A 22,382-nucleotide genomic window follows, 5' to 3' on the forward strand; every position below is an offset into this window, starting at 1 on the left:
CAGATAATTTTCGCAATTGAGCTTTCAGTAAGCCATTCGGTCTCTCAATCAGTCCTGAGGCCTGTGGATATTAAGGAATATGATATATCCACTCAATATTGTGCGGAGAACAGTAGTCCTGCACCAATTTGCCTTTGAAGTGTGACCCATTGTCATTCTGGACCTGGAGTGGTACTCCCTAGTATAACATTAACAAGCCCAAAGTTCTGATAGTATTGTGCTGAGTAGCATGTTTGCAAGGGACAGCAATCAGGTACCCAGAGTAAGTGTCCTCTACGGTGCATGCGTATTGACACCCGCAACTAATCGGTAGTGGTCCAATGTAATCAATTTGCCATATCTGTCCTGGTAACTTTCCTCTCCCCAATTGACCTTTGACTGTTTGCGGGGCAGATCTCTGTTGTGTATGCTGACAAATAGGACATTAAAAAAATTACAGTTTTTTATCAAATCAATCTAATCTCTGCCCACCTGTAAGTGGCTTTTCCTCCCAGGTGTCCACATTTTTGGTGCGCCCATTTAGCCATCCCCAACAAGTCAGAATCCTGTGTTGCCACTTCTGTCTCTGAAATGTTGGCTTTGTCCTCTGCAAGGGAATTGAACCAGTGTTCTAGTGAGTCAATGGGACAATGAGCATCCACATGGTATATGGTGAATTTACTCTGTTCTAACATTTCCCAAATTTCCTGCCACAACTCTTTGCCCCACACCTCCTTTGAGCGGATAAACCAGTTATGTGCATGCCATGTGGTAAGCCAAGTGGCCAACCCATTGGCAGTGGACCAAGAATCAGTGTAAAAATGACATGTCCCAGGCAGCTCTTGCTTTGAAGCCTGATACACAGCATACAACTCTGCATATTAGCTACTTTTACCTTCTCCGGTGGTGGTCAGCAACTTTTTGGTAACTGGATTGTATGACACTGCTTTCCAATGTCTTTTGGTACCCACGTATTTGAATGAACCATCAGTAAACCATACATGCTTCCTATCCTCAGGGGACAAGGATTGAAATGGCTCACCTCATCGCACTGGTGACTCTTTTACCTGTGGTACCTCCTGCACTCTCTCCTCATCCTATATAGGGGCTTGTGACACTTGTTCATGTATGGCTGCAGTGCCTGCCGGTCCTACTCGAGCCCTGTATTGTATGTACCATTTCCAGCATATGATACTAGCCTCTTATGCATGTCCTTTACGGTGAGATTTAGGTGAACTCATCACCCACTGCATTGATGGTATTTCAGGTCTCAATTACATTATGACCTAGTGTTATTTGCTCAGTATCCACTAGAGTCCAATAACAGGCCAAAAGCTGTTTTTAAAAAGGAGTTTTGCGCTCCCCAGAGTCAGGTAGTTTTCTATTGCGGAACCCCAGGGGCACCCTCGTCCTTCCTTGTTTTTGCCACATACTCCAATTTGCATATTGTCCCTGAACAGTTACCTGTAACTCAGTGTCTCCCTCCTGCACTGGCCACAAGTCTAAAGCCTGTTGAATTGCTTCCTTTGCCACATCAAAAGCACACTGCTGCTCTTCACCCATTCATACTCGTGTTTCTTCCTTGTCACTTTGTACAGAGGGGCCAGGATCTGACTCAAATGAGGGATGTGCTGTCTCCAAAAACCAAACAATCAAATAAATCTCAGTGTCTCCTGTTTAGTGCGGGTGTGGCAAACACAAGAATCTTTTGCTTTGCTTGCGGTAACCCTTCTCTATGTCCCTGATTTCACTGAATGCCTAGGAACGTCACATTTTGAGATGGTCCTTGTGTCTTATCTGTGTTAATCATCCACCCCTTACTCTTCAAGAGTTCCACTACTCTCGCCAACTGAGTCCGCACCTGTTCTTCTGTCTCTCCCTGAATCATCACATCATCAATGTAATGGGTCAATTGCACACCTGGAATGACAGATACTTCATCCAGGTGCTCTGCCACCAGCCGGTGACAGATAGTGGGACTATGTATGTACCCCTGAGGCAAAGATAACATTATATATTGTCTTCCACATTGGGAGAATGAAAATTGCTCTTGACATTCTGGCGCCAAGGGTATAGAGAAGAATATGTTGGCAATGTCTGTGGTGGCATACCATGTCCCTGTATGTTTCTGTATTCGTTCGATCAAAGTGATAGTGTCTGGGACCGCGGCTGTCAAAGGGGGTGTATGTTTATTCAGCTTGCGGTAATCAACTGTCATTCTGTACCTCCCTTCAGGTCCTTAACCGGCCAGAGGGGTTTGTTCTATTTAGTAGTAGTTGGAGCTAATACACCAGCCTCAGTCACTTCTTTTATGATTTCCCTTATTTCATCATGCCCTCCAGGAATGCAGTACTGTTTCAAATTAATTACTTTAGTTGCCAGGGGCACCTTCACTTGGGGAATTTTTAAACAACCCGCCTTCATGGCTGCCACTGAAATGTATCTTTTTGTTCCAAACTGATAACAACCATCATCCAAATACAAAGTCATTCCTATCAAAATGTCAATTCACCAGTATGTATTCCAAAAGAGGCAAAATCAGCAAGGTATATTTTCTTTTCGCTGTTCTCCCTATTTTAATTTGTACTGTGGTTTGTACAGCAGGGGTCTGCCTTTCCCCCAACCCTGTGTCAGGATACTTCAATTCGATTTCCTCAGAAGCAGAAGATAACTCCTCAGTCCCGACCCGAGCTACTCACAACGAATATTAATCCTTCGTGCTGAGTACCCCGGAGGGGGAAAGGGGAATGGGATGGTAGAGAGACTGCCACAGAGATGATGAACGCCAGTACTCAGTCTGCCTCTTCACATCTAAGATTGGATACAGCACCTGCAAGAGTCACAGTCGCAATTACTAGGGACATACAACATCAGTTTTTCACTTTCTACTCTCAACACTTAATTCTCTTTAATTCTATTATTTCTTCACTCACCTCTCTGTAGCCTTGCTTCTCTCTATAAATGATAGCTCTTCTTAAAAAAATGCTTATTACTGATTCTGGAAGAACTTCTCAACCTTTGTTAGAGATTGGTTTTATATTGCTATATATATATATATATAGTTGGTGATAATGCATTCTTCAAATCAGCTGATGTTATTTAATTTCTCCTGTCTTATTGTGACTTCTGTCAATACTTGTATTTGTAAATGCTTGTTTATTAAAGTTCGTTTCTCCTTCCTTACTTCGACATCTGTCGATAACTTGTAGTTGTAAATGCTTGTTTATTTAAGTTCGTTTCTCTTTTAAACTCTATTTTGGTTTATTACCATTGAATTTGTAAATGCTTATTTGTTAACAGTTCATTTCTCCTTTAAACTTGGCCTTCGTTTATAACCTTGACATTTGTAGATACTTGCTCTTTTAAAGTTCGTTTTTTCTTTGACTTTAATATCTTAAACAAGAACCTTGTAAACATAAGGTTAATTCAAACATTAACTCTGTAGCCTTGCCGACTTCCACGGGAACGGTCTACTATCAAACTCTTCGAATAAACCTTGACAATATTTATCAGTTTTCTGTAATATAATCTTCAAATGTAATTTTACCTCACAGGAGTTTCTGTTCTGAAGCGTGCTCTCTCTCCACACAGCTGATTCCTGTCAGACCTCAGTTGAAGTGCAAGGCTTCCAGCTGGAGAGCTCGTAACCTAGCAACCAACCGATTGCAAGACTAGAACTGTAACTAACCTTCAGGACTCACAGCGGCCATCTTGGATCGTCTCTTCTTGATTTTTCCTTTGAAATAAGCGCACAATTACTCTGCAAACCTTCTTCCAGTTTGGGCTTTGCTGTCTCCACTGAGGATATCTCTTTGCTTTTCTCATGCACTTCTTTGATTTGACTTGCCAAGTTTGTGTGGTCATGACAGTACTCCCCCTCAAGGAACAGTTCTCCAATTTAGGTTTGCTTGGGTAGGTTCTATGAAAGTTTCTCACTAATCTTGAAGCATGTACATACTCGTGCGGCTCCCAGGATCGTTCCTCTGGACCATAACCTTTCCAATCAATTAGATAATAAAGCTGGCCATTACAGATTTTGGAATCTAAGATTTGATTGACCTCATACTCTTCTGCAGAGCTAATCTGGATAGGAATTGGAGGGGAGTTTTGACGTAAATTTGGAGGACTGTTCTTTAACAAGGAGACATGGAAAACAGGATGTATCTTTAGATGAGCTGGCAACTGCAATTTAACTGCCACTGGATTGATCATCTTGTCAACTTTGAATGGGCCTATAAATCGTGGCTGAAATTTGCGATTTCCTTTGAGACGTAAATGACGAGTGGATAACCAAACTTTGTCTCCTTTCGAATAAATGGGTCTCTCTCTTCTTTTTCTATCAGCCTGAGTCTAATATGAGTCTTTTGCTTGAATTATGTTTTTCTAGCCCTAACTAACGTGGTCTGCAAATCCCTCACCATCTCTTCTACTGCAGGCACTGAATCATCTTCTTTACCCAACATTACATTAGGATGTCTACCATGGTTCAGATAAAAGGGGGTGAACCCAGTGGTGGAATGAACAGCATTATTGTAAGCAAATTCAGCTGCCCACATCAACTTGGGCCATTCCTTCTCTTTATCGAATAAATTGAGTCTTAAATACTGTTCTAACTCTTGATTCACTCTCTCTGTTTGCCCATCGGTTTCAGGATGGTAACTGGTAGAGTAACGAGAATCAATTCCTAATCTTTTACTAAAGGCCTTCCAAAAGCGAGAAACAAATTGGGACCCCCTGTCTGAAACTAGAATTTTTGGGATACCATGGGCGCGTACTATGTGTTGTGTAAACAACAGTGCAACCTGTGGGGCTCGAGGGATTTCTTTCAAAGGAATGAAATGCGCCACTTTAGTGAAAGTGTCTACAAAAACTAGGATAGTGTTAAAACCTTGGCTACTAGGGAGGTCCACTATAAGATCCATAGTAACAGTATGCCAGGCATGGGGTGCAGTGGGCAAAGGTCTTAACAGACCTTGTGAAGCTGTTCTATTTGATTTCCCTCTTTGACATTTGTCACAAGTTGACACATATTGTCTTATCTGAGTTTTCATTTTTGGCCACCAAACTTCTCGATTTTGAGTCTTTTGAATTCCTTTGTGTCCAGCCAATTGATCGTCATGATAAGCCTGAAGAATTTTTTCTTGCAGCTCCACAGTCGGAACATACAGTGCACCTTTAAAGTATGGCAAACCTTTTTTGATTTCTCTTCCTTGGCCTTCTTTGGACCACTTCAGCATTCCTTCGAATGTTAAGTTTTCTTGAATTTCTTTGGTTAAATTTTCATACAATATGGCAGATATGAACTTCTCTTGTGGAATAATCAATTCTTTTTCTGGAGGCTCTTTAACTGCACCGGTATCAATTCGAGATAGAGCATCTGCCTTCCCGTTTACTTTTCCTGGTCTGAAAGTGATAACAAAATCAAAGTCTGCAAAATATAGGGACCAACGCAGTTGTCTAGCTGTTAGAGTTCGAGCTGATTTTAAAAACTGTAAATTTCGGTGGTCCGTGTAAACAGTCACTTTATGCTTAGCTCCCAAAATGTAATGCCTCCACTCACGAAAAGTTTCTTTGACTGCCAATAGCTCCTTATCCGCAATTGAATAATTTATCTCTGGTGGTGTTAATTTTCGAGAGAAATAGGCCACTGGATGTAATTGACCTGTATCATTATGACGCTGGGAAAGGATATTCTCCTATGGCAACATCTGAAGCTTGTGCCTCCACATAATATGGCTCATCTGGATTGGGGTGGAGCAAGATTGGAGCTGAGACGAAGGAATTCTTCAAAAAATTAAAAGCATTTTCAGCTTCTTTTGTCCACTCAAACTTCACTCCTTTCTTCAACAATCGAGTAATGGGTGTAACTGTTTGAGAAAAATTGGATATGAATCTTCGATAAAAATTAGCGAACCCCAAGAAACTCTGGATCTCTTTGACATTGCAAGGAGAAGGCCAATATTGCACTGTCTTTATCTTGGCAGGATCCATACTAACTCCTTCTGGTGACAAAATGAATCCTAAGAGCTCAACTCGTTCCACATGAAATGCACACTTCTCCAATTTTACATAGAGATGGTTTTCTTGCAACCTTGTGAGGATGGATCGAACATGGGAAATGTGCTCCTGTAGATTGTCGGAAAAGATTAAAATGTCATCTATATAAACCACGGCAATCCGGTCGAGGAATTCTCGTAATATATCATTAACGAAATGCTGGAAGGCAGCGGGAGCATTGCATAACCCATAAGGCATCACTTGATATTCAAATAATCCGTATTGAGTCCGAAAAGCGGTTTTCCATTCATCCCCTGAAGCCACTCGAATCAAATGATATGCTCCTCGCAGGTCCAATTTGGTGTAGATTGTAGCATTCTTTACTTGATCTAATAAAACTGACACTAAAGGCAGTGGGTATCGATTCTTGATGGTAACCTGATTGAGGGCTCAATAATCAATGCAAGTTCGAAGACTCCCATCCTTCTTTGGTATGAAAAATAGTGGGGATGACACTGGAGATTCAGAAGGACGAATAAAACCATTAGCAAGATATTGATCCAAATACTCCTTTAAATGTTGATTCTCTGCTTCGGTCAATGCGTATATTCTGCTACATGGCAATATCGCACCTGGCTCCAGTTCAATTTTGAAGTTATAGGGTCGATGTGGTGGCAATTTCTCAGCCTCCTTTTCATCAAAAACGGAGACTAAATCCTCATATTCTTTTGGGATTTCTGCTGTCTTTAGTGCACAGATCACTGAAGAGTGTGATGATAAACAGGCCGCTTGGGACTTGGTGGACACTTCCACTCCATCATGAAAGCAATTCTCTTTGCAGTAAGAGGAATTCATCTTGATCGTTCTTTTGCTCCAATCAATTTGTGGATTATGTTCTGTAAGCCAGGGCAGACCCAAAATGAGTTGAAATTGTGGAGCATCTATCAAATTAAAGATTATCTGCTCCTGATGTCCACCAAAACCTTGCATCTGAATTGGTTCGGTCTCATGGGAAATGGGTCCTGAAGAAAGATTGGTTCCATCCACAGCTCTTACTACTTCCAAAGTAGATTTCTTGATAAATCGAATACCCATTTTACGAGCGTATTTGATTTCACAGAAGTTGCCCGTAGCTCCAGAGTCTATCATAACTGAGATCCCTTGAATTTCCTTCTCTAGGGTCTTAACTGATACTGTTTGTACCAAATGTGGCGCTGCGGTTTGTAAGGTATTCGCCACTCGTTGATCTAAAGGAGTTGTCTTGGGTTCTGCTTTCATCAGGGCAACTCCCTCTACTGATGAAGCTGGCCTTTTCCCGACTGAAGAGCTTTGGGTTTCTTGGGACAGTTTTTAACAAAATGCCCAGATGTACCACAATATAAACATAGTTGATTCACTCTTCTTTTCTCTTTTTCTTCCTTAGATAAAGGACCTCGGATGGAACCAATTTGCATTGGTTCTTCTATCGTTATCCCTTCTCCGGCTCTCGTATGATCATTTCTTACACGATCAATTCTCAGGGGAAATGGTCGATACTCTCTTCTCTTTTCTGCTCTTCGTTCAGTTAACCGGTGGTCAATCTGTAACACAAGATCAATTAACTCCGAAATTTCGGTGGGTCTATTTGGAACTTGTGCTAAGGCATCTTTCAATTCATCTCTCAGTCCACGATAAAATATGGCGGCTCTTTTTGACTCCGGCCAGGCAGTCTCTACAATGAGTTTATTGAAATGAGCCATATAGGCTACTAGATCTTTATTACCTTGCCTGATTTCCAGTAGTTCATTGTCAGTGGCTTGAGCTGCAGTTCGCCGATCAAATATTCTTAAGAACTCTTCCTTGAAATTTTGGAAATTATATAAAACAGGATCATTTCTGGAAATTATTGGCATGGACCATGCGGCCGCATCTCCTGTCAGATAAGACATTATAAATGCCACTTTGGACTGGTCTTCGGAAAAAATGACTGGTCTACATAAAAAATGCAATGAGCATTGGGTCAGAAAAATCTGCGCCTTATTTGGATCCCCCCGAAGCGCTCGGGTTGAGCCAAAGGAATAATAGGGGAAACTGCATGAATTACTTAAGTGGATATACCTGCAGACTGTGAAGGGCTAGGGATTTGTGAAAACACAGATTCATTTGATTTAGCGGTGTTCCCTAACTCATTTATTCGCTGTTTTATTTGGACTGTTTCTTCTATGGTGTTATTTAATTGTTTCTGTAACCCTTCCAAAACGGTGGCTAATGCTTTTATATCAATTCCTTCTGCCATTCTGCTCAGGAGGAAATCTGTTTTTTCCCTAAAATTAGGGTGAAGGCACTTCACTCTATCAGGATACTTCAATTCGATTTCCTCAGAAGCAGAAGATAACTCCTCAGTCCCGACCCGAGCTACTCACAACAAATATTAATCCTTCGTGCTGAGTACCCCGGAGGGGGAAAGGGGAATGGGATGGTAGAGAGACTGCCACAGAGATGATGAACGCCAGTACTCAGTCTGCCTCTTCACATCTAAGATTGGATACAGCACCTGCAAGAGTCACAGTCGCAATTACTAGGGACATAAAACATCAGTTTTTCACTTTCTACTCTCAACACTTAATTCTCTTTAATTCTATTATTTCTTCACTCACCCTGAGTTCTCTGTAGCCTTGCTTCTCTCTATAAATGATAGCTCTTCTTAAAAAAATGCTTATTACTGATTCTGGAAGAACTTCTCAACCTTTGTTAGAGATTGGTTTTATGTTGCTATATATATATATATATATATACATATATATATATATATATATATATAGTTGGTGATAATGCGTTCTTCAAATCAGCTGATGTTATTTAATTTCTCCTGTCTTATTGTGACTTCTGTCAATACTTGTATTTGTAAATGCTTGTTTATTACAGTTAGTTTCTCCTTCCTTACTTCGACATCTGTCGATAACTCGTAGTTGTAAATGCTTGTTTATTTAAGTTCGTTTCTCTTTTAAACTCTATTTTGGTTTATTACCATTGAATTTGTAAATGCTTATTTGTTAACAGTTCATATCTCCTTTAAACTTGGCCTTCGTTTATAACCTTCACATTTGTAGATACTTGCTCTTTTAAAGTTCGTTTTTTCTTTGACTTTAATATCTTAAACAGGAACCTTGTAAACATAAGGTTAATTCAAACATTAACTCTGTAGCCTTGCCGACTTCCACGGGAACGGTCTACTATCAAACTCTTCGAATAAACCTTGACAATATTTATCCGTTTTCTGTAATATAATCTTCAAATGTAATTTTACCTCACAGGAGTTTCTGTTCTGAAGCGCGCTCTCTCTCCACACAGCTGATTCCTGTCAGACCTCAGTTGAAGTGCAAGGCTTCCAGCTGGAGAGCTCGTAACCTAGCAACCAACCGATAGCAAGACTAGAACTGTAACTAACCTTCAGGACTCACGGCGGCCATCTTGGATCTTCTCTTCTTGATTCTTCCTTTGAAATAAGCGCAAGATTACTCTGCAAACCTTCTTCCAGTTTGGGCTTTGCTGTCTCCACTGAGGATATCTCTTTGCTTTTCTCATGCACTTCTTTGATTTGACTTGGCAAGTTTGTGTGGTCATGACACCCTGTGATGGTGTAATCAGGCCCATTAAACTTCCTTGGGTTTCCATAAATCAAAGAGGCCTCCACCCCGGTGTCAACTAAGGCTTGAACGTTTTGCACATTTTTGTGTTTCCAATCTATTTCTAAATCAACATGAGGTTTGTTATCTCGACGAGCCCAACTTTGTACCGCAGCTTGGCCAGTTTCCTAGTCTGATTTAAACCTGTCAACTTTTGCCCAAGTGAGATCTGGATATATGCTTTCATATTTGCGAGCAGGCTCGCCCTGCCTGTTCTCAAAAGTTAACCAATCACTGTCCAGGTTTTCCTCTCGCGAGGAAACCTTTCTCTCCCTTTCTTTTCCTTCTCCTGATATCTGTGACTGGCTCTGCGTTTCACGCTCGTTATCTTGCTTGTTTACCTTTCTACTGCCTTCCTTTCGATCCAAACCTCTTTTACAGTACATTTCCCACAAGCTTTTGGTGTCTATCCCATCATCTTTTAGTAGAGCTATAAATATGTCTTACCCGGACACTCTGTTATTATCTGTGCAAACTTCAGACCTTGAAGATCTCTCCGGTTTATCCCATTGTCCTAAATCCCCTAACTCTTTGTCAGCCTCTAGCTCGTCTTTCAAAGCCTGCCCCGTTTGATTAATTAGGAGAGTCATGTTCACTTGTTTCTAGGCTGTTTGAGCAAGGCGAATAATTCGGTTGTGCACTAAGACAGCGAGTGGACCATCTAATAGATGGTGTGCGTTGTTCAGGAAAATGGCAGTCTTCATACTTTCCTCTTTAATTCTCTGCATTGCATCTCTTAAAGTATACCAGGGCTTATCATTAGGCGGCCAATCTGATTCTGTAGGGTACTTATGATTGCAGCCCTCAGAGGCTAACTGCAGCAGAGTAATTTGGCGTGGACCGTGAAAACTTCTAAACTGTTCCTGTATGAGGGGATCTGTGCTTAGAGCGCAGAATTTAGAAGAATTCCCTATATCAAGCATAATGCTTGAGGCGCCATAATCGAACAACCGCATCATCCAAGTAAGTACTGACTCTCCCGCCAGTTGCTTAAATCTATCTATGATATCATTGACTTCTTGCTGTGTGTAATCTTCTAAGAAATTCATTTCAATCCATGCTGGATTTTGTGATATGTGCTGCAATTTTCTTGTAAATATTGGCTGTTCACGTACTACGTTCTGGTCCTATAGGTCCCCCTGCCCCCCACCTTTTTTACTCTCCTCATCACTAGAGTTTGACGGATCACTGCTGGTCCAAACGCTACTATCCCAAGACGAATCTGGGCACCAGTCCAAACCAGCATTAGCAATGACTAAATGAACCTTTTTCTGATTTATCCTTCCTCTACGTTTACGATATTTGTTTTGAGCTACTTTGATTGCAGCACGTTCTGCGATAGTTTGATACATGTCTGTCTTATCTTCCAATAATTTATTTTGACAAGACAACATGGTAACACTATTCTTTGAATCCACAAGCTGCTTTTCCAGTTGTTCATTCACCCTTTCTAACTGTTTAACATTTTTCATGCATTTTTCTGTAGGCAGACAAAAGTATCCATCCCTGTCTGCCAAGAACTGAAAGATCATTCCCTTTAACCAGTACTTTTCTTAAGCAAGGCAAAACTTCTGCTGGTTCGGCTTCATTCAAAATTCATCCAAACTTTCTGATAAACCAGCCAAATGTGACAATTCATTAGCTAATACATTATAGGGTGCCCGGCACCATCCAGGAATTTGAAAAACACTCTGTTCACAAACGTTTATAGAAGTAGATGTTTTCTTTTTCCTGCCAAACATATTTTCACTTTTAAATGTACACTTTCAACCTACAGACCCTTCCCCCTTGCCAATCTACGCCAAGGTGCTTTGCTTTCCTGCACAGAAAAAAGTCGAAAAGATTCTCTGGGATGCACTTCTTAATCTGAAGAAGACATTTATTATATATTTTTGCAAGGCTCGTGAAGGAAGGCCTGTATAGCCAAAAGTGTACCTTTAAAATGTGCAACAATGAAGTAAGACCATGTACAAAGAATCTTCAATCTATGAACAGCAAATATATTCATGCTAGGATACAAACACTTATATTGATATACATATATATATATATATTCATACACAATGCAAAGCAAATAATGAATAAAAATGCATCACTGTAGGGCCTTTCTGGTGCTTTGTCTTTCTCCTACCAGCAAGCCGATTATCCCGTTCGACTGAAACGAGAAAGAGAGAACTCTACCCTAACGGGAAATATATCAGGCATTCAACGTCTAAAATCCTGATTGAGGTCTCTGAATCTCCCAGTGTCGACCTGGGTCTCTTATATATTTGAAACAAACGAGGAAGGAGCTTTCTGTAAAAACCCCTCCCATGCGTAAGCAGTATTAAAAAATGCTGGCTATTTTTAGGTAAGTTTTGAAAGAAACACGTCGGAACTTGGTCAAAATCCAGAGGTGTCTTTCCCAAACTAAACCATTCTCTGCTGTACCATAAACATCAGTCTAGTACATCCTTATCTCGCTAACTGACTCCTCCACGTTATGTCCCAGCTCTTCAGTGAGAAAAAGAACACGCAAATAGAAAACAGGTTGCATATTATGTTTTGTACAGAAAACTACTCGCACCTTTAACGTGGCATTGAAGCTAAGGCTAAGCTGAATACAAAATGGAGTCTGTAACTGGTGACCACTAATGTGACATTGGACAGCTGAGCCAAGTGCAAAGTAGTGTGACACGATGTCAGTGGTAAAAATACAAATATCACTACAGAAAGCCAGTAGCTGCCAAAGATTAGATCTATTGGCTGTGCCAATGCTTGTTTTAGGTCGAGCGTGCACGTGCTCTGGCCTGTTGTAATCTATCTGTGGGCATCAACCACTCCCACTGCACGTCCATCACTATCATTCGTTCATGGGCTTGCCTTTCAAAAGTCCTTTTTTATCATTGGTAAATGATTTACATTTGTCCCTCCTTGGGGCAGTTTTGTTACCGCCTTGGCCATCGACCCTGTTACATGGATAATTGCACTTTTGCAGATACATTTGACTGCGAGTGAACTTCTTTTTCTTTTTATGTCTCTCCTTTGCGCTTATGCTCATGCCGGCCGTGGCGATTTGAATCGGCCCACTTATGTCAACTGTTTTACTTTTCATTTTGAGTTTATGTGGCAAGAAAAGTCAAGTTAGAAATTTACAACGCTAATAGCTCTAACTCGAGCAAACGCGAGACCCATTACATTGCGAATTTCTTTAATAATGCTTTTCGATGTAGTATTTATTTTTGTCAGTCACAAACTGCATGCTAGTTAGCAAAAATGTCTGTAACATTTGTTTGTTTTTTCCAAGTTGTAAATAATCTTTGGGTTTATTTTATTTTGAAAGCAAACCATTGCCAGTTTTGGGTCCGTTCTTCTGCATGTACTTGCATATACTAAAGGAGTATTCTGGGAGCATCATGAATAGCTCCAAATTGTTATATTTTCCAGACGTGCATACATTTTCTTTTAAGAACCACTGTCAATGTAGCTTATAGCTCAGTAGCTTATAGCTAATTCTATCTCCTTAGGCTGCTCACCCATGCACTAAAGACTTTGCACCAGTGACCCATGTATTCCATTTAAACATCTTCTCATCTGAATGCATATCTTCACTTTTGCACGTAGCAAATTATACATTCAGAAACTGTAATGTTGGAGATTTGGCATGTACTTTGCTTGCACCATTCATGGTGCACATAGAGTATCTCATACTTAACCTTAATGGGCTTTAACTTGACCTACTTCAGTCATTGATTTCTTTTGCTTTGGAACCATGAGCCATTGGCTTGAGCATTACTACCAATCACTAGTACTCACATCTTGGATGAGCCCAGAGAAGTGTTTTGGTATCACTGGTTTCCTAATGACGGTTTGTGTGTGTGTGTGTCCATACATCTCCTTTGAAATCTGAGGGACTGTTTGACAGTCTTTTTAGGTCTTACCTAGGACTGCAAATCCTCCTGACCTCTGTTATCCATGTGCTTCCCCATCCCCGTTCCCAGCCCCACCCGTCCACCCTTCATTGTCCATGTCTTCCCCATCTTCCGGCCTCTGTTGTCCATGTGCTTTCCCATTGCCTTTCGCTTCTCTGCCTCTCCACCCACCTGCATCCTTAACTCCCACTCTGTATCCCGCCGTATCCCTCCGTATTGCCTTGCCACCACCCACTTCCCACCGCAGCCTAACTGTATTTTTTTTTTTTTTACAAAGCGCATTAGCACTGCATCAAAGAAAGCACACTAGAGGTAAACATATCGCACACCTGATTTTTTTTTACCAATCCACCTCTGATTGGTATATAGAAAGAAAGTAAATGCTTTCCTCATTTTGTATGCACATGCACCTGTGTTGGAGCCTGCCTATGAAATGACTCAAAAGCCCTATCATAGGGCTGCTGTACAGCATGGCTAAAAACCATTGGCAAAGACAATAGCAGCTGTTTTGCTTGCCTGCACTCGCTCCCCATTACACACAACCCTCGGCAAAGCCAGTAGAATGCAGTACAAACTTTAGACCTATTGGCTTTGGCAATTATTGTTTCTCTGTATTTTTCTAGTTTTGTTCGCATAAACAGGTAATTGTTTCTTTCATGAGCTTCCAGGCTAAGGCTCCATCTGCAGTCTCTCTTTGGAGAATGCCTACTCTCTTCAGATTAAAGGCTGCCCCTGGCCTTAAGGTGAAAGGTGTTACCTGGCCTTAAGATGAAAGGTGTTAACTGGCCTTAAGAAAAAAGGTGTTACCTGGCTTTAAGATTAAATGTGTTACATGGCCTTAAGATTAAAGGTGTTCCCTGGCCTTCAGGCCTTTTGTCTTCGGCTGTTCCTGTGGGAGTTCTTGGACCTTCATTCTTGGCTTTGATTTCCAACTCTTGTTGTGCCATCTGACTCGGGAGCTGCGTTGATGGTGTTTCCTAAAAAGTGCAATTCTTAGAGGCCTTGACCGGAAAGCTTCTTTTCAGTGTCAGCACAGTGCTGTGCCAAATATAAAAAGTCTCTGTGCCCTCTGTTGTGATACCAAGGAGTTCCAGAATCCACAATCTCTAAATTAAAAAAATGTTTTGGTATATTTAAATATCATATGCATGTCATATATGTAGGCGGTGTGTACACTCTGAGTTGTGAGGCACTGTAGCGTCACTAAAACACACATTTTAATTACATTCAGTTGACACATTTGTCACATGGGCTGAACTTGTAAATAAACTTTACCTACCAGAGCTTCTCTTTGGTTACTTAATTCCTTTGTATTAACATTGTAAAATATCTCATTCTAGGAATAAGACATAGTTCAGACTTTGTTTTTTAAAATATTTATTCTTACCGCTTAGTGAGAGCAAATACATTAATTCAACATGCACGTCTAAGTTGGTTGGGCTTGTAGTGTAATTTCATTGAAGCTAATACATTTGTTTTGTTTTTCTGTGTCCCAGTGGGAAGAAGGATCATCTTGATTGTGATGCATCACATCCCGAATGAAAAGCTTCCCCTACACACCGATTCCAGGGGTCAAGTCGAGAGCGCCAGCATCCTCGGCTCGGTGGATTGTCGCTTCTCACAGGCATCTGGTCTCTACAGCTCCGAGATGAACGCCAAGGCTGCCATCTCTGTTGCCTCCATGATACAGAAGCATAAACATTCACTGTCATTCCAAGAAGGACATACACCCTGAGCTGAAGAAAGTAACGTTAGCACTTGGTTGCTCTTTAAACTAACTGTGGAACATCTCTGTTAGCAACATCCTGTCACACTTCAGTGTACTGTCAACCTGCATCAGGAAAAGGACACTTATCCAGTGGCGCGATTGAAGCACACTAAAAGGAGGTTAAGCCAGTAAAGAAGGTGGCCACCAAGCTTTCGCTCCACCATTTTAGTTAGCTGGCATGATGTCGACTGGTAAAGTATGGTACCTTCCCATGTGTTTGAGATGTTCAGACTCGCCTCAAGTGAGGTTGGCGGCAGGTCTGCTTGCATAGTTGGCAAATCGGTGAAGTAGAACTTCAGGGATTTTTACTTTGCAATAAATTGCCACCAAATATATTTAGGTCACCCAATGAAAGGATCTGACCGTAAACAACACTGCTGTTTTGGTCACGCATGCAGCAATAGACAAATAGATCTTGCTGTCCCAGGACAGCTGAAGATCCACACAGGGACCTTCACTAAGTACAATTTATCACATGAAAGTAAGGTAGAGTGAACTTTCAAGTGTTTAACTACATATAATTAGTCTTAGTATTGTATACACCAATGAAATGTCACATTACCTACCAAGTGATGTCATTGTTGTGAAAGTAATCAAGTCACATATTCCGGAACTACACAGAGCACAGTCATTGTGTGAAAATCTAATTATTTGGTTATGTAGGCCACGTTGGCAAGATGGAAAATAAGTACTGGAAACAAGATTTCTATGTTACAAACCCCATCACTGAATCCAAACAATTTAAGGTGGGATGTTGAAGAAATGAACTAAACATATATAAAAGACATAGTGCATATGCAATTATTTATAAAAATCTAACAGTGTGACAAATATATAACCTGTGAATTTGAAAGATCGAATTAGATTTCTTTTAACAACTTCATTTAAAAAAGCATATTTGCTCATTTTATTCTGTCTCAGACCATAAGAAGTCAATTGACATGCTCTAGATTGCACATTGAATAGTCAATCATACTTTCCGCTATAGCAGGACTTCTTTTTTAATATCACACAAGGTGCCTTCAATATGCCTTTATAGCAGTACATTCAGCAATCCTTCGAAGCATATAATCCAGGTTACTTGAGAGATAGGTGCAAAGCTGAGAACAAGCCCAATAGCAGCTTAATTTTCATGCCTTTGTGTCCCAAATCTTTGCGACAGCATGTGCAGCTGGGTATCATTTTTACCCCTCTCTACCTGGGGAGTTAAAGAGTTGGAGGGATGGATGCCACTAATGTAGTAGAGTTTTGGACACTTTGCAGGCAAGTTAGAGTCGGATGAATGCTAGCAGACGATTAGAATGATTTAGTGTTTTCTTGGTGATGCTTCCATCCCCTGAGGTGACAAAGGTTCGCCTTCCACATCTGGGGCAGTAGAAGATCTTTTGCTTTTTTAATTCTCCGCCAAGACGGTTAAACTCAACCTAGCATAGTAGGTTCACCTGTGGGGAAACACTAGTGGAAATGCTGTCATTATCTGTGCTGGACGATGGCATTTCCACCATTAGTGACAGACTTGACTATATCTTCAGTGAAGTTAGCATTGCGCAGTGATAAGTGTGATGCCCAAGACTGGTGATTCTCCACTAATAGGAAGATTGCCATGAAGGTACCTGTTGATCAGGCCATAAGTTTTTAGTGCTAGGGGAGTTCCTCATGATTGAGCCCCCAGATGTGGAAGGCGAACCTTTGTCACATTGAGCCCCCTCTTGTCAATTATTAAGTCTGACTTGTGGCTTCTAAAATCCCACCTTCTCCTTGAGTCTTCCAATCCTCCTTCAACTTAGCCGCTCCACATTGAGACTTATTTTATCAAAACTCTGCATCAGCTGCTGGTCTTGGGGTCTACATTCTCTCCATTCCACCCTGCCATGTTTGATGTCCTCACTCTGTTTTCCTCTAATAAACATAGTTCCATTTTTCTCTTGACAATTCGCTTAGCCATCTGTTGTTCCCTCCTCTAGAGACTGGTTGTTCTACATTGAAATCTTAATTAAAGAAGTTATTTCTAGAACAGTGTGGACTTTTCATGGCCAACTGTATTGCACTTGCTTTAGCATGTAAAGGATTTGACTGAGAAACGTGAATTGTAACAATCTATATAGTGAATTACATTAAACATGTTTATATGAGTGAGCTAGCAAAATATCATTGCCATTGCTTTCCAGATATGGACTTTACACAGACCCCTGCTTACCATTAGCAGTGAATGATAACCAGATGAACTATGATTCATCTCAAGGACCAATTCACCAAAAACGTGTAAACTTCCACGCACAAGGTTTACACCATCTTGTGCCAGTCATTTACAAGTGTTTGTGACAGTCACAAACCTTTGCATCCTGCACATGCATAGTCGAGGGATGGTATAATATACGTATGTACATATATATGAAATTCAAATATTTCACAGATTGATTTGCCAAATCTGTGTGAATATATGATAAGTGTAGAGAGTAAGGAAAAATATCGAATTATCGTTTTATTGTACTTTTTTCTGTTTTGTGCATCATTTTTTACCTCTTCTGATGAGAATGACACTGGTAGCATAATGGCTAGTCTACCAGGACAGCAGAGGTGGGCAGGATGCTCCCACTGTGGCACGGTAGACAACAGAGTTAAGTGATTTTGTTCTATGATGTGGGCCCCTTTGCCCACGGATCCTTTACCGGTATTTCCTTCATCTCACATTATTGTTGCAGATCAGAGATGTGTTTTTTTTAAACTCCTGGCTTCTTATGGATGGTAGGTACTTGTGTTGTCAGGGAGATACCTTAGAAGGCACTGTGCACGATGCACAATTTATTACTTGGCATCTTTAGACCTAACAATAACCAGTAGAGGCTTATCAAAGCTGATGCTGTATGTTCCTGTTTATTCATTTGTAAGCACAATCTGGGCACCTAATTCTCTGTCCTTTGTAATTTGTGGATTTATGACTTATTGCAGAGTATGGAATGGTGCGCTTTTCTGAAGCCAAGAGAGCAGGAGCCATATTACGAATAGTTCCATGCGGGCGCAACATGACTGCACACCCGCCTTTTGCACTCCTGCGGCACTATGGTATTACAGAAGGGGCCTTAGACTTTTATGCAGCCCCTTCTGTATTATTATGCTACATGTACACCAGTGCTATCTTCAGAGGGCGTTTCCTCATTTGCATGGGGGTGTGGCTCCATGCAAATGAGCGAACCACTTTGACTGCACCGTATTATGGGCGTAGGTGCAGAGGCAAACATGCCATTAGGAGGCACACTGACAGTGAAACTCAGAGGTGGTGTGGTCTCCTTGTGCCCTGAGGATAGCCGTCTGCAGAGGCAAAAGGTGATCCCATGGATAATCAGACATCCCCATGCAGGCGGGTGCAGTCACTCACTGCAGACACCTACAAGGGGATCTCTCTCCCCTCTTCAAAGTGCAGGTGGATTACAACCTGTACTGTGAAACACGGAGTGGCTTTGAAGCAGTCACTTTGTACTTCACTGAATGTACTGCCTCCAGGGAAAAGTGAGTTTGCAGCTGCCCTGGGTGCAGTGCTTTCATTGTAACAGGTACATTTTCCCTGTTTGCCCCTAGCGCACTTGCTTAAAGTTGCAAACAAAGACAGTGCACCCCATCATTAATACGGTCCTTGGTTGGTCCATGAGGTGGTTAGATTGAAACAACTGGAACATCTTAGAATGGAGAGTCAAGCTTGCTTTCCCTTATCCATTGTGTTTACGAAGGGCCAAAAGATATCTCAGTATAGAACACAAGACTTTGAATATTCTTTTAATTATTGCACTGGGAGAGGAACCATGCCCAAGAAGGAAGGCCACATAATTCAAAAGCATTACTATTTCTGCCCTAACCAGGAGCAACTTGTTTGCTCTATTCAGGTAGGGTAAGCAGCCTTTCACCAGAAAAAAACACATGGTGTAGACACAGATTGCATCACAGAAATGTTTGTGGGTGTCATGCATACATCTGAAACCAGAGTTGAATTAGCTGAATAAAATGGCTTGACACAACCATGTACACATTGAATAATAACGCAGATAGTAAAGCTGTATGTAATTCTATCTGCCCTATGTTGAAACAAGCCTTCATTGACATTTTGACTTTGGTGTGAGAGACCAGACTTAATCCAATGGAGTGTACCTAAAGGCATGTCCGCCCATTCCTGCTTCGGCTGAAGAAGAAGCCAGTGGGCAGACATGCTGCAGAAAGGTTAGGGAGGGTTTGGTCCTTGTCAAGCTGGTTAGGTGGTCCTAGTGAATATGTTGTTATTCTGTTTCTCTTAACAATCTCAGTCCATTTTGGAGTGCATTGATGTATTTCCTATGCTTCCAAAATGTATTTATTACTTTGTTTTACCTGGCGCTGGTTACACTAGTTTCAGGTCTAGAAGTAGTTGTTGAGGGCATTAGCATTTGGGATATAATTCTTCAAAAGGAATTTGTCACGATCTACACTTCGCTTACTGCCTTTGTGAGGTGGAACTTAAGGGCTACCTCGTTTCTTGCAGGTCCTGCTCTGGCCAAGGTAAGGGCGACCCTTTCCGGTAGCCATGGTGCTGCTGACAATGAGACGTCAAAGCAGTCCGTGCTCTCCAGAAGGAGACCCAGAGGAAAAACCCCTAAGGGGAAAAATCTCTTTGACAGGAACTCCCTGGAAGAGAAGAAAATGACACGTGAAAAAATATCAGACTTCCAAAGTCTAGAAAAAATAACTGTAAGAAAGCTGGAACAAACCGGAACAAAAACTGGAATCGGAAAGAACCAGTCGGAGTGTGATCACCACTAGACAAAGGGGGTGATTCTGACCGCGGCGGACGGCGGTCGCCGCCCGCCAAGCGGTTCCCGCCGAAAGACCGCGGCGGTAAATCTGGCTTTCCCACTGGGCTGGCGGGCGACCGCCGAAAGTCCGCCCGCCAGCCCAGCGGGAAACACCCTTCCCACGAGGAAGCCGGCTCAGAATGGAGCCGGCGGAGTGGGAAGGTGCGACGGGTGCAGTTGCACCCGTCGTGAATTTCAGTGTCTGCAAAGCAGACACTGAAATTCTTTGTGGGTCCCTCTTACGGGGCCCCCTGCAGTGCCCATGCCATTACGATGGGCACTGCAGGGGCCCCCAGGGGCCCCACGGCACCCCATACCGCCATCCTGTTCATGGCGGGCGAACCGCCAGGAACAGGATGGCGGTAAGCGGTGTCAGAATCCCCATGGCGGCGCAGCAAGCTGCGCCGTCATGGCGGATTCCCATGGGCAGCGGAAAGTCGGCGGTACCCCGCCGGCTTTCCGCTTCTGGCCGCGGCTGTACCGCCGCGGTCAGAATGCCCGGCGGTGAACCGCCAGCCTGTTGGCGGTACTACCGCCAACCTCCGCCATGGCGGTAATTACCGCCAGGGTCAGAATGACCCCCAAAGTGTTGCAGCGCAAGGATCTAACCCCTTAAATAACCCTGAGCAGGAAGTGACATGCAGGAAAAAGCAAGAACTCCATCTTAGATTGGCAAAAGACTATAGAACAAGGTAGAACAGGATGCTACATTAGAAAGGGACCAGATGCATGCAGGGAAAAAGACAAGAAGAAAGGCATGCTGGAAGAAAGAGAATATGGCCCCAAAAAGAAGAAGAAAAAAGGAATAAGAAAAGAGCCCTAGAACTGGGCACTAGGTAAGTGAGAGGTCAGGAGGGGGGCACAAACACCTAATGTCAAGGCCACGCGCCGAATGCGGTGAGCCCCGCGGCCGGAAAAACGGACCGCGGTCCGAACCGGGTCCGCTGCCCGGGCCGCAGGAGCCTGCAGCATGACAGAGTTTAATACAACTCATCAAAGAGGTCTGAGGACTGTTCCGTTTTATAGGAATGTCTTTACTAAATTAGCGATGCAAGATGTCGGACTGGAAATAAATTAATTGAGCCAAATCACTGTGTCAAGGTTGGTTGACAGGTTGGATGCCATGATTTGTAGCCTATGGTAACTCTGAATTAGGTCAGATTCTTAAAGGAAGCATAGAATGTGGATATGGACTGGTGGAATGGTGGTGGTTCAAGGTTACTGGTTATTGCCTCATAGATCCTTGTACTATTCATATTGAAAAAGGGAAGGATGTATTTGTGATGCTGTTGGGATTAGATGGGTACATTTTTGCCAGTGTCTAGTTTATGGATTTCCTAGAAGATCTGAAACAGCTTCTTTCCTTTTTTTCAATTTATCATCTGTCTGGCACGTTTGTTTTTTAGTTCTAGTAACATCCCTACTATATACTGTATAGTCTGATATGATTTTTATGACACAGCTTGGGAGCCCTAGTTTAGTATTTCTCCGAATTTGTGAGTGGACTCAAATTATGGATAGAAACTACAACAGACTTCTTTTATATTATCATAGGCCCTCTAGGTTTTAATCTGGCTGTGGTAATTTTCTTTAATAATTATTAATTTATTGGCCACATGTACCTCTGTGAGCCATACTGACCTTCATGCCCGTCTGCACTGTGCTGCCACTGATAATTATGTTATTTTGAGGTCAGTCATTTGTAGACTGACTACTTCACACATTTTTATTGCCACTCTTCCCAGCCCATCGACTGCAATGCCCTTCTGGTATTCTTGCTATTGCCCTTTTTGCTGAAGTTACCCTCTCCCTTGCATATTTGTTTCATATGCACGGCAATGATAATTGTAGTCTTCAGAAAGTCAAAGTTTCTGTTTGATTTTGGGCGTATTTGTTGAACATGAAGAGTTGGATGGAAAAGCACTAAGGTATCAGTAATCTCTTCACAAACAAATGACTACGGTAACACTTCTCATTCTGCTAGTGTCCATTGCATATCCAACCTTTCCTATCTGCTTATTTGCAGCTGGCCCCCTCATTGTTTTTGTAACAACCAAGCTGACTACTGTGTTTAAATATTTTGAAAAGGTATCGAATCCGGGGTCACAAGGTGTAATGAGTCAAGATCACCATCATTTTGCAGCTCTATATGGAGGCCAGAATGTGTGTGGTAGGAGGGAGAAGTCATCAGTATGTGAACCATCATTCTTCATTCACCCACAATTTTTGTTGGGCGTGTCTAAGG

At 42.0% G+C, this 22,382-nt stretch overlaps 1 protein-coding gene across 1 annotated transcript in view; it reads left to right on the forward strand.

Moving 5' to 3' along the window:
* Positions 1–17,334, forward strand: part of LOC138295416 (uncharacterized) — a 49,489-nt gene extending 32,155 nt beyond the window's left edge. The window contains exon 5 of the mRNA XM_069233705.1: positions 15,049–17,334. Coding sequence (XP_069089806.1) covers positions 15,049–15,287 — 239 coding nt within the window. The 3' untranslated portion in view covers positions 15,288–17,334. The remainder of the gene's footprint in view (positions 1–15,048) is intronic.
* Positions 17,335–22,382: the final 5,048 nt, after the last annotated feature.

The sequence above is a fragment of the Pleurodeles waltl genome, chromosome 5 (genome assembly GCF_031143425.1).
Source record: "Pleurodeles waltl isolate 20211129_DDA chromosome 5, aPleWal1.hap1.20221129, whole genome shotgun sequence".
In the NCBI taxonomy this organism is placed as follows: domain Eukaryota; kingdom Metazoa; phylum Chordata; class Amphibia; order Caudata; family Salamandridae; genus Pleurodeles; species Pleurodeles waltl.